This window comes from Trachinotus anak, unplaced genomic scaffold (genome assembly GCF_046630095.1).
Source record: "Trachinotus anak isolate AG129_WGS33_773 ecotype Australia unplaced genomic scaffold, CSIRO_AGI_Tana_v1 ptg000003l, whole genome shotgun sequence".
Classification (NCBI taxonomy): Eukaryota; Metazoa; Chordata; class Actinopteri; order Carangiformes; family Carangidae; genus Trachinotus; species Trachinotus anak.
In genome coordinates this window covers 4,172,465-4,186,160 of record NW_027273854.1, presented here as the reverse complement: position 1 = coordinate 4,186,160, position 13,696 = coordinate 4,172,465, and the positions used below count along the sequence as shown (strand labels likewise).

Sequence of the window (13,696 nt, the reverse complement as noted above, 5' to 3'; positions counted from 1 at the left end):
CATCAGAATTCATTTTTCTTCCTGTTACATGGCGCAAGGGCTAAACAAGCGGGACCGTCCTGGGTGTGATACTGCCACGGTGAATTTGGATAATCAAGCAGCAGCAGCAGCAGCAGCATCAGCAGCAGCAGCAGCATCCTCCTCCATCCACGGAAGAAGAAGCATCCTCGGCTGCGGCGGCGCCCACACCGACTCCTCATCCTCCTCCTGCCGGCTCTATGTCGAGTGATGGTCGGCTTGCCTTGCTGGATGCTTCCCGCTCTCTCCGGATCGTCGACGACCGAACCTCCTCTGACCGCAGACCCCCATTTTCGGCGGAAACCTACCCAGAGCTATAGGGCTACATATGGAAACTGGGGATCAAAATTTTAGGAAAAAGGAAAATCTAAGCGGTTAATTTCATTTTTTAGGTTTTTATCGGTTTCTATCTGTTTCTTGTTTCTGTGTGTGCTTTTTAAAAAGCCTGCTAATTAATTAATCTATTCGTTGAGCCTTGATTTCCTCATGCCATCGGTTTGATTTGTGAGAAGCCAGCGTTAATATTTTCCTTTACCCTCACAATAGGTCGTTATAAAACCCCTGAGAATAGCTTTTATTTCCTCTCCACAGGACTTGAATCCGTCCATTTGTTTACTCTCTTCTGTTCCCACTAATATGATAGATTTCTCTGCCGTCCTTCGTTTCCCTCCCCAGTTTATTATTATCTTCTTGCTTTTCCCCCTTTTGACTAACAAAACCTATTAGGATAATAATATTAATAATAATAGTCTATAGGGTAGCTTTGGATATAGCTATAATTCTGATTTCTTACTAGTAATGTTATAGCCTCTGACTAAAGTAACTGTAACTCATTGTAACAGACATATTGAACTGTTGTACTGTAAGCCTGCCATTACTCTTAACACCGCCCCCAGCCCCCCCAACCATCTCTTTGCTCCATTTGAGCTCATGTTAATTCAGCTCTAGCTGTAACCTTTACAAGTCAAGGAACAGGTTGTTTTTGCAGGTCTGTGGAGAATAAACCTCAGTTTGGTTTATCTCACTTCCATTTTTAGGCTCAGCTCCGCCACCATAGGCATTAGGACATAATTAATCCTTTATAGCTCAGTGTTACTATTCACATTTTAGCTTTTTTTTTTTTTTTTTTGCTGTGAGTGGCTGTACTGTGGCTACATCTGCAGCTGCAGGCCTGCTGAGGTGCTGCCATCCTCTGCATAACCTGATTTCATCTCTTTTGGGTGTGAAAGTAAGAACAAACAGAGAGGAGAGACATCAGTGCCTCTTCCTCTCTCCCCCCAACTACAAAAAACCCATCCTCAGTTTTTCTCTTGTTTTGGTCCTCACCCAAACGCAACCATAAGGTTCCTACCGCATCCTCCGCCTCCTTCTTCCCTCTCCTTCCGCTCGAGTATATCCCGTTTTTTCGGTTTGATTTGGTCCCGAAAATTTTCAAATATTTACTTCCTGTACATCAAGAGGAAAGGGGGTCCCCCTTTCATGGAATGCGGAAACATGGGTCTGTTCGACCGCGGAGTCCAGATGCTGCTGACCACGGTGGGAGCCTTCGCGGCCTTCAGCCTCATGACCATCGCGGTCGGCACGGACTACTGGCTGTACTCCCGCGGTGTCTGCAAGACCAAGTCCATGAGCGAGAATGAGACCAGCAAGAAGAATGAAGAGGTGATGACCCACTCGGGCCTGTGGAGGACCTGCTGCCTGGAAGGTAAGAGGAAAGTTGGTCTCTCTCTGCTGCTCCGGCGCTCAACAAAGTTTCCCAGTATGGTGTCATCTGTGGGTTGTGGGGCTTCCAGGCAGACCACAGCTTACATTTCATTGCTGAATTTCAAGCCCTTTTGCACTTTCACCTGTCTTGTCACTAGAGTGTAAAGATGCACCTTAATGCCTCTGTTTCCACACATGAAATGCACGACAGAGTAAAACAAGAATTGGTGTTTCAAAGGCCAGAATAGGTACCAGTACTGACAGGAGCTGAGCCAACTTGACTGCATTTACTCCTAAATTTCCAGAAACACATGGTTTCTGTTTTTGCATGGCCCTCAAGGGGGTGCAAGATAAATCTGAGGTGTCACCAGATTATTACTTTTACTTTATTTCTTTTGCATTAAGGACAGAAACGAATACTGCTACAAAAGTTCACGTTTATTGCTCCAACTTTTCTCTACTTTCTCCCCTGAAGCAGGTTTCTGTTTTGAGATCCCTCTCAAAGGGTTGCAAGATAAATCTGAAGGGTCACAAGATTATTAAAGGAATAGGACAGAACAAAAAATCCAAACTCTGTTTCACATTTTCTCTAATCTTTGCATTTTTTTTGTAAAATGTGTATTTTTACTTTTTCATGTCTCCTAATGAAACCATCAAACAAAGGAACACCACTTTTATTGAAATGGCATCTGCTGGTCGACACTGTTTCAATTTGATGAGTCACAAAGCAGAAAATGTAGATATTGTTCATCTAGACTAAAACTCTCCTATTATATCCAGACTGACACGGTTCTGTTAGTGTGTTGAGCTCCTGCAGGCAGGGTGAAGCAGGTTTCTGGTTACAGCCTGAAGCTGTTCCTCCCACACCACTCTGGAACAGTTTCTCTAGTCACACATAAGAGTTTAAATAATGAAATAATAACATATTCACAAGCTGTAGTTAGGGTGGGACCTTCATCATATATCAGCCTGATATACTGGCAAACAGATACTCTGGTCTAACCCTAATTAAGGAAAACTGCGGGGGATCTTCCCTTGACAGAGGATGTAACACTGTGCCAGCAGGTTGGACAGGATATTTATTTTAATAATGAAGACCCCAAAGTGAAGTCATGGCAACAGAGATGCACCCTTTCTCTCTGACTGGCCAGACAAACGTGATGATGGCAGGGCTGCTTTTCATGTAACCTTTGATCTGTCTGGGCTCAGCACGCGCTCACATCCTGAGTGCATGCAAGTTTCAAGACAACCTCCAAAGTCTGTCCTGTCAGGCGGAGGCGGCGTGTTTCCTGTCATGCCCCAGCGGAGGCATTGGGTGCTGACTTGGAGTGAGGCACTGTAACCTTGTGAGGGCGCAGGGCGTTACAAATCTGCTCATCTTCTTAGCTGTGAGATCCTGAAAGGCCACAGTGTCTGACTTCATGCTCCTCTGGCTCCTGTGATAAGCAGCCACACTGTTTACCTTCTGTTCAAGGCTTAATAACTGGTTTGATGTAACAAGTCCAATTTAGGGCAGCTATAATCTATATTTTTACAACTATAGACTATCTTGAAATTGGATCACACCAGCTGCAATGTCCGTACACATGCTGACTTTCTGATCCATGAACACTTAGTTTTACATTACGTAGCTTTACATTACTGTATCTTGCATTGTTTTAATGCTATTGCAGTGACAAAATCTGTCAACAGATATATAGGGTATAAACCTGCCAAAGCTGCGTATGTAGTTCCCACTGTACACTACCTGCTCATCACCACGCTCAGCACCAACTGCTTGCTAATAACTCTGTCAAATCAACTTTAAAGGTGTTGATATGTCAATGTTGTGTTCACAGCTTGTTTCCACTGCTTCCATCTGGCCAAAAATATCAGCTACTGCAGGTTTAAGGTTTGATTTAGGTTTAGATGCAAAAAACAACTTGGTTTGAGGCTGGGGAAAGTTCAAGGTTTGGGTTAAAATTATGACTTGGTTAACATTGACTGTGGGTAGCAAACAGGAGATGAGTGGTCTCTTGTTGCAAAGCCTGATGATTTGTTGGGAGGACAGTCTCTTTGACTTGGTGTCAAACTTCAATCTTTACTGCGTCGTGTCCTGGTCGATTTCTGTCCAGTAGCAAGAGTTGGCTCTGAGTACATGGTCAGGTTCTGAGTCTTGTTTACAGATTCTTTGATCAGTTCTTCGATGTATTCAAGCAAAGTTCCTGAACACCTCTTTGTGTTTAAACACTGATGTCTGGCTCGATTTAGGGAGCAGCTGTGACTCAGCAGGCAGAGCAGGTTGTCTGTTAATAGCAAAGTTGGTGGTTTGAGCCCTGACTCCTGTCCACATGTTAAAGTGTCTGTCTGCAGGATTCTTTTTTAAATTTTGTAAAATATTGGATCATTTGACCACTTTTGGTTTCTAACAAATATTAAAAGGAAACTATGTGAGAAATTTAGAGGGGAGATGTCTCGCCTCAACTAGACTAGGAAATGTACATTAATGTGAATGTCCTGGGTTGTTGATCTGGTCCAGAGATCACTCTGACTCTTGTTTTATGGTTATCAGGGGACAGAGCTCAATTACCAAATATATCAAAATGTACATTTTCAGTTATTGTGGTTGTGGTGATTACAGCCTCCAGAATTATATTCTGGGACTTTTTTTGGACCCACATATGTAGAGATTGATGAGTGCATGTTGAGATTTGAAGCATAGCCAAAAACCTTCTGTGACTGTGACATGTTTTCTTTTCATTTATTGAGGACTGGGTCTCTCACTTCTGCACAGTATGTGCTACTTATTTTAATTTGTTTGACCTGTCTTTTGTTTCTTACACCATGCTTGTAATAGTGGCTACCCCTGCGAGCCTGAAGGTTTTCTGACTGCTGTTTTCTTACTGGTCAAAGGTCAACTTCACTATCAACTACCTTTTAAAAGACTAATACAACTTAATGCAAATCTTTTGAAAAGTAACGTATAACTGCATCTGGCAAATAAATGTAGTGGAAAATTACAAGTTTTCCCTCTGAAATGTAGGCGTATAAAGTAATATAATACTGATGTAAAGTACTTAAAACCTGTACAGTGCTTAGTTGCTTTCCAGCACTGCCACTGCCAGGGCACAGTGAGAGGCTAACTAATGTGCTTTGGATCAAAGCACTACATAAATGCAGGTCATTTACCGAATTGTGAGAAAAATGAGAGAAAAAGTGGGAGTGCGGTGTAGAAAAACAGGTTTCACTGAAGTGTTGATACAGAAATTCAAATATCCCATTTGCACTGTTTTTTAGCTCTGTCTCTGATCACAGCGTTTACACCTCAGCTGTTCCTGAGAAGCTGCTCAGGTGTCAACAGCAAAAAACTGTGGTGACTCCAGATGTGAGTGCATGTGAAAAGAGCTCAGTCAACCCTTCCCTGGATAGGTAAAAAGAGATAACAGTGAATGCTGACACAGTGCTCCGGTGTATAAACCCTCCCTACCATAATTACATTAATGTACATAGGATTAATCACAGCTGGAGTGTAATGGTGGCAGTGAGTGGCCTCTACCCCTGCCGGGCAGTTATTTAATTGGCAAACAAAACAGCACAGAGTCAAGATGAGATCAAAACATCGCACTCTGGGCTTAGTGTGTGTGTTCGTGTGTTGCTTTTGTATCGGCACAATGAGCCTTTTCCTTTGAATGTGGGATCAAAATGGGAGGAAATAAACCCAGATTTGTCGTTTGTGATTCATGAATGATCCCCAGCCCAGAGGAGGCAAGAGAGTGGAAAAAAGGGGGCCACAGCATTTACTTACTGGGGTCAGATTCATTTAAATTCTAATTCAAATTACTTCCTGCTCAGGAAATTGGGTCTCAGAAAGCAAGTACATTTAATTATAGGTAGTTTGCACATTTTAAACCAAAAATCAGGGGGAAATTGAAAAACAGAAAAGTGCAGAGCGGATGCAGCTGGGGAGAGACAGTGATAAGCAGGCTGCTTGCTGCAAACCCAGCCTTGTCTCAGCATAGAGAGTCAGGAGGAGTGATATCAAGTTTAACATTTCAGATGTTAATTAGGCTTCAGTTTGCAGCTCAGCTCAATTAATTCAAAGTGCCAAGATGACTAGTATTCATCTTTCCCCCAGCTCTGCTTAAATAAAGCCTCACTGGTGATCAGGCTGCGGCTGAGGCTGCAAATGGTTGAAGTAGTCACTCCGTCCTTTTCGCAGCACAGAACACAGACTGCGTGTTTGGCAGCGAAGGCCCACACATCCTGCTCACAGAGTGGACACAGGTGGGTGACGGTTTGTGTTTGTATAACCAGCTACAGGAGAGCAGAACCTGTGAAAAAGCAAAATGGGAATATTCACACTGGCTGCTTCAACACCTCGACCTCTGCTTCACTCACAATAATCTCACTCCTGGAACAGGAGAGTATGTACAGTTTCCTGATTAGGGCTGCAACTAACAATTATTTTTATGAATGAGCAATCTGATGATTATATATATATATATATATATAAACACAAATGGCTAATAGGATAAAATGAAGTGATGACATTTTAAATCTAAATGGTTAAAGGTCAACTTCACTGTGTCATCATAATGTTCTACAAAAAAATGTAATGCTGCAACTCGGGAACAGAAGGGGAAGTTGTAACCATATTTCCTGGAACTTAACTGGCTGGCAGAGGAGCACAACCACGAAGCCGTAATTCTAATTTCATTGTCATTTAATCTGCAGATTAAGTTCTGAATTAATTTATTCATTTTTGGTGAATAAAATATCAAAAAATAGTAAAAATGTTCAAAAATGCATCGCAATTTCCCAAAGCCCTAGACAACATATTTAAATATCATGTTTTGTCCGGACAACTGTCTAAAACCCAAACATATTTCGATTAGACAATGAAAATTAGCAAATTGAAACCAGTCATTTCTGGGGATTTTTGCCCTAAGTGATTTGAATTAGTGATCCATTATCAAATTAGTGGCTCTGACGATCGACTAATCAATTAATAGACTAATTGTTTCAGCTTTAAGTCATGTGTCAAATCTTACAGCTGCTTGTAGCAGCACTTCAAGTTAAAGCTGATTGTTTTAGAGTCAGTGCATTTGCAAATATAGCATGAATGTGGACAAACTACTACATTTTGTGTATCAGTACTTTTATTATCAGCAGCCAAATTCCAGCAAGCGCAGTGCTTATAAATATACATTGAAAGGTCAAGTGGGGGAGTTTGCGATACGCTGCCTGTTCTCTGGTGAGGGATCACTTGTCCTGAGGCCTGACTGGTTCTAATAGCATCAGATGATTTTTATTGTAGCTCATGAGGAGACAATTTTAACAGGAACAATATGATAATTAGTCAGCACATTACTGTGCAGTTACCAGTTGTGTCATCTCAAGCATCACAGTAAAGCTGCAGCAAGCAGTTGATTATATCCCTAAATTTACAGGTTCCAGCTCCAATATAAAGATTTCTTTCTCATTTTTTATGGCTCTGTGCTGGCGACAGCCATGGCTGGACACAGTGAGTGGTTTGAAACACCAGACAGCAGCTCTTACTATTTCAGTCCTTGGAGGGGAAATCAGCACCGATTTTTCCTCTGCTGTTGAGGACATGCACAATTCAGCCTTAAAGTCTTGAAACTGTATTAAAAGTTCACAAACAGATGTGGCTGCAGACGGTGTGGGTGCAGAGAGAGATTCGGCTGATGAGACATGAACATTGCACACAGAGAATGGGTGTGTTGCTGATGAATTTGCCCCCGGAGGCCACCGCTCCTCCATCCTATCTGGGACGTCTGTAAAAGCCGCCGCCATGCACGCTCAGCCAGGTGTACCACGCTGTGTTTGCTGCTAATCTGAGGCATTCGTCTTCATTACAGCGCCGCCCTCAGGCTCTGCCGTGGTTATAGGAGGAGAGACTCAGAGTCAGGGAGGATGTGTGGGAGAGAAATGGTGGACCCTTTGATGAAGGACGGCCACTGTGGTGTCTGATGTTTTGTCTTTTATTACCTGTTGTATGGAGCAATGTGTCGGTTAAGGCTCTTCGGTGCTTATTCTCTTCCTTTGCAAATCACAAAGACCTTAGCCACAATATGCGCAGTGTAATTTCCTGCACGTTCCCAGTGCACATGATATTTCTGCAAAAATTTAGGACAGCATTTTATGATTAGTTTCATTATTAATCTGCTGTTTACTTTTCCAGTCACTAATTTATATATATAAATCTATAAATATCTGAAAATTGTCAAGTCTTCAAATTGCTTGTTTTGTCTGAACAACAATCACACAATGTGCATTGTCCCTGAAAAAATAGACAAATGAATAACGTTATTTTCTGTTTAGTGAATGATCGTTTCAGCAGTACAATACTTCAAATTGATGATTTTATGATCAACCTAGCCGCTGTACTTTTCCCGCTCATTCGTCCATGTTACAGTAATTGTAGTCTTCTCTTGTGTGAAGAGTACTGTCCTTGCTTTTATTATAGTTATAGAAATTAAAGGATTAATGAAAGCAAGATGACTGATGAGGTTGAATAAGCCCCAAGCTCCTCAAGGGACTGCCCTTAAAGCTTTTTTCTGTGTGTGTTAAAGCAGAGCCAACATGGATGAACATATTTGCATTTTTATCAACTCAGAGCTTCACTCGGCAAGAGGACACTGTTTAGAGAGATTTATGTTGCAGTAAAACCCCAAATATAATCAGGGATTTTGATGCACGCAGTGGTAATTATGACCTTTAGGAAAAATCAACAATAATAGAGGAAGATTTTTTTCCTATTTCAAGTCAGCAGAACTCTTATTGGCTTCCTTCTCCTTTACACTATGGTTTCCAGTTTGATTTTGTGTTGTAGCCATGGCAAGTATTTCCTTTTAGTGTGTTCAAACACCCAACAGAGATTATTTAAAAACATGTACTTTCTTTTTTTAACTAAAATGGCTACCACTTCAGTGTGGCCTCCCACAGCTCTTGTCAATCACCGCAGATCACAGTTCACGCGTCCTGCCTCATGATTTTATGTATAAGCACGTGGGAGTATCAATGTAGTGTACATTCATGCAACTGAAAACACATGTGGGAGTATTATGTGTGTGTGTGTGTGTGTGTGTGTGTGTGTGTACATATGTGATTGTGTGTACTTAAACGTGTGAATGGTGATGTTTGTGAGTGTGTTCTCTCTGTAGCAGAGAGGCAGGATGAGATAAAAGCAGATAGCAGAGCAGAGCGGCAGAGAAGAGCGGGATTAGTCTCATAGTCCAATCAGATAAGGATTACCCAGCTGGAGTATGCCCACCCAGGCTAATGTCCCGGCTCTAAAGTGGCATTACACTGTATTATGACACCGATCCACTGTACATCCAGCTGCATGGGCCAGATTACAGTTTGACACAAGTTGAGAGAAGTGTGGATGGAAAGTGTGTTCGGGGCCACTTGTTGAAGCTGAGACTGAGCATGGTGTCCCTACTCTGGGCTGCCTCGCCCTTCATTTGATAACAGCCTGTGTAAAGTGACTGAGCTCTATTGCTCTGCACTGTCACTCTGCCCTGCAGCCGGCGATGGATGGGATTCATTTTGCCCTCCGCTGAGACTGCAGACAGTCACTGTCGAACGCCACTGTTTTATTGGTCTGCACCTTCCCCTCTTTATCGCCCACAAAGGCCAAATTACAGGCCAGACATTACTGGATTAGGCTGAGGCCAGCGACGGTCTAAGAACAGTGTTGGACTGTGGCCTTGGGTTGTGTTACTGTTGAGGCTGCCATTTGTTATAATGCTTCAGTTACAGCAAACACACTCCGCTACCAGGATATCAGTGTAGAGTTTATTGATTGTGTTTGAGTGCAGCCTCAGGTCTGTTATGTAGGTTTGATAGCAGTGCTGCTATGATAAAGCACATTAAACTGAGCAAACATTGTGCATTTTTTTTATTAATCTCGTATGTTGTGTTAACTCACACTACACATTGTAATCAGGCTCTCTGCACGGCCAGAACCTGCGACTTTCATGCTCACACGGTCCGGATCAATCGACCAACCACAGTGTGAAGCCCACACTGAACTCACAGAACCCACAGTGACAATTCCAATAAAGTTTATTCAGACACAACAACGGCGTCCTCGAGAATGTTGACTAAATGACAGAAAGGCTGAAGTTCTTATTAGGGAGGGGCCGCAGGATTCAACTGAGCAGCAGACGGATGGAAAAATGATTTGCTTCATCATATGCCAACAAAACTATGTGATTACCAATACTACACAAAAAAATATTCCAGGTGTAGTTCATCTTTAAAGATGCTGTTGAGATGCATTATAGGAAATGTAGGATTCATTATAGAATTGTAACATTTCTTTTTCCTTTTTGTAACTTGATGCATACTGGGTCTCAAAGTTCCATTATCGTGGCCACTGTTGCTTCAGTTTTCTTTTTAATTTATTTTGTGTAAGTCCCCCTACTTTATGGATGTGTTGTTTAAAATAGTGCATCTTTAAAAATTTTTCTAATTTCCCAAAGTCCGTTCTTTTCACAAAAACCTTGACATGACATTTGTATTTGCATCTTGAGTCACATTTTGGCATGTTTACTCCTGGCAGTAGCCTCAAAATGGATACTGGTGTAGGTTTCCCACAGTTAAAAAAGGGACATTTTTATGAACTAAACATTACTATAATAGACAAACTTATTGGTTCAGCATAAAAAGCATAGCATGAGGTCTAACAACACTGTCGACAGGGCAGGTACAGAGAGAGGTGGAAATTACATATGTCACATTACATTCATCTTTGGCTCTTTAAGTTTTCCATTTCTGGAAAATACAGTCTTGATATTGCATCACTAGTTCCTCAAAAGGCCATGAAAAGCTGATTGTTGAACAAGGAAACCATCAGTATATCTTTGGACATATTGAATGTTTCATACCCCCTTTCAGATTGAGCAGCAGGATTTGGTCCCTTCAAATCAGACAAACATTATTTCATGAATTATATCAAACTTGGGAAGACAATGGAAGTTTAAAGTACACACTTGGAGAGACACCATTATGATCCCCCTCCTTGTATATTAATAGTCATGTCTTGGTTGTAGCATTCGGCCGTCCTGACGGAGTCTCTGAGATGAGATGGACAGTAGAGGGGTGTGATGGCTCGGTAATTGGTTTAACGTATGATTAATGGCTCAGATGGCTTTGATCGATGGGAGAGGGGCTGTAAACTTCGGTGGCACTCTCCCATAAATGCTGTCACCCGCTCTGTGTGGAGGACCCCCTCCCCCTCCCCGATAATCCAGAGAGTAAGAGCCTTGGCTATAAATTAGAAAAATAAAATAAAAAGAACAAGCATTAAAGATGGGACATGCGTCAAAGAGGAGCAGTGTCTCAGTTATTACATAATAATTGTCCCCTCTGACCCCCGACACATCGTCATCATCACAGCCAGCAGCGCTGCATGTATGTGTGTGTGTGTGTGTTTGTGGCTGTAGCCTTGATTTACACTTGTTATTTTTAGCTGCAGTTGGTCCTGTTGGGTGGGGTTTATCTTTATCCTACATGACCAGAGAACAAATCAATACAAAACATACCCTGGACTAGTCTTTGTGTAAGCATACTGTGTGGCACCACAACCCACCACAGCATGATACTGTAGGCAAGCACTGCTCACTGCCTGCTCGCACAAGCCTTTTCATGTTGTCTTTCTCCTGTAACACAACATCTTTTCAGTTGAGGCCGAATTCTGGCACAGGAAACACTGTTAAAACACATGCATCTATCAGAGCTACAAATCCAAGCTCTGTATCTGGCTGTGTTTTGGCAGAAACTATGATTGTTTGAAACGTAAAAATTACGAAGACAGACAGAGAAGATGTGACTAATGCTTAAGAGTGGTTGGAAAAGTTTCTATGAACATTTGGGTAGCAAGTTACAAATGCCTAAAAGTCTGCAGGCTGTTTCATACATCAATGTATAGTTCAAAAGTTCAGAAAATACGCTTATTCACTTTTTTTGCCAAGATTTAAATTCCACCCCAACCATAATATAATATAATATAATATATAATGGTGTAAACTATCTGACATTTACATGAAAGGCTGGTGGAAAATCTATGAAAGAAAATAAAAAAGATTTGATATTGTTAAAAGTTTGTCTGATTTCAGCTTCTCAAATGTGAGGATTTGTTGTGTTTCTATGTAATGTATGATCATTAACTGAAGAGTTGCAATGATTAGTTGATTAATTGACCAGTTAATCCACACAAACATAATTGGCCAATATTTTGATAATTTCTGAAGTTATTTTCAAGCAGAAATGCCAAAAAATGTGCTCCCACTCTTTTCTGACATTTTATCGTCGATTCATTGAGAAAATAATCGACGATAAAATTGTCAGTTGCAGCCATAAAACAGACATTTTAAGACATCACTTTGAGCTCTGGACAAATTAGAACAGACACATTTCTCTCCTTTCAGACATTTTATACACAAAATGACAATGACACAATTAATTGAGAACACAACAAGCGGAATGAAGCATTTGATGAAGCTCTATATGTGTTATAGATATTGGTTCTTTTCAATTTCCCATTGACTTAACCAACCAAAAATATACCCAATAAAGGATGACTTAGCTTTTCAAACCACTGCAGAGGTCAGAGGTCAAGAGCAGAAGTAGTGAAAACATGTTGGTATCGAGCCCAAACAGACCCCACAACCTCCGCCTTGTATTTGCTCTCAACTATTGTTTATCAAACAAATGTTGTCCACTTGAAAATGTAAAGTTTCCACGTTAAAGCGACTTGAATAACCACCTGATTTTCAGTGAGACTGCACTCTGATTACACAGAATTGATCCTCTTACAATGAAAGTGTAATTACCAACAGGCCAATCTCTGACTCCATCGCAGCAGAGCTCCTCTCCGTTCCACCTCAGCGGCCGTATCCTTAAGCTGTGGAAACATCCCAAAGAGACCCTGTAGTAAATGATAATTAACTGCAGATACAATCCATTCATTTTAAGGAGGTGCGATTCACTCCTTTTTTTCCCCTGCAATAGCACAGAAAAAATACGGCAATCTGCCTTTTGATTAATTGGTGGTGTCCGTGGTGCAGTTCATTTGCAATCTATTACACCGTATTTGCTTTGTGTCAGAACGCAGCCCAAACACACTGCATCATCTTGGAGCTGGGGGAGGGGACGGGGCAGAGTCAAAGTCTTTTTTGGTGCCTTTGCCCCAGCTGAACGTACGACTGCTCGCTTATAATGACACTAATGTTAATAACGATAAAAATAATAACAGTAATGACTGTGAAATAGATTTTTACTTTAAATCTGAGCTTCAGAGCTCATCTGTGTGTTTGTCTTGTTCAAAGGTCAGTGACAGTCAGTGGCCAGTTTATTAGGTACACTTGTACAATCTAATGTAATACAATCCAACAGACATTTCACTTTACAAAGCTTGTACTAGACCACATTGATAGGTTGTTTTTTTTTGTCCTGCTATGTAGGGGGCAGAATTTTAGCAACACCTCTGAATATAATGCATCCATTATAACACATTAAGGTCACTAACTACAACCTCAATGCTAAAACATATAATTTATTTAATATCTTTAAAACAAATAACTGATTATTGGCATCATAAAAGTGGACTTTATGGCAGGACTGTTGTATTGGATTGCATTAGATTGTACACTTGCACCTAATAAAGTGGATACTGAGTGTATTTCTTTCACTGTTGGACTTTTTTCTGCCAAAGAAACAGTCCCACTGGAAACTGTTCGGATTAGAAGATGTTTCTGTAAAGTCACGCTGCTACTGAGTTTTTCAGATATTACTTTTTGAGGCCTTGAGCGTCACCTCTAACCTCCAGAGTTGAATCGATTGATTGGCAACTATTATGATAAAGTTTGCACCAATGTTTTATGTCTCTGTAAATTTAATATCTTTGGGTTTATGGACAAACAAAACAAGCACTTTGAAGACATTACTGTGAGCTCTGGAAAAT

General features: G+C 41.2%; 1 protein-coding gene across 1 annotated transcript in view; it reads left to right on the top strand.

Moving 5' to 3' along the window:
* The first annotated feature begins 1,222 nt into the window (after positions 1–1,222).
* The window catches only part of cacng2a (calcium channel, voltage-dependent, gamma subunit 2a), a 62,892-nt gene continuing 50,418 nt past the window's right edge, over positions 1,223–13,696 (top strand). The window contains exon 1 of the mRNA XM_071467473.1: positions 1,223–1,723. Within this exon, the coding sequence (XP_071323574.1) occupies positions 1,498–1,723 (226 nt within the window). The 5' untranslated portion in view covers positions 1,223–1,497. The remainder of the gene's footprint in view (positions 1,724–13,696) is intronic.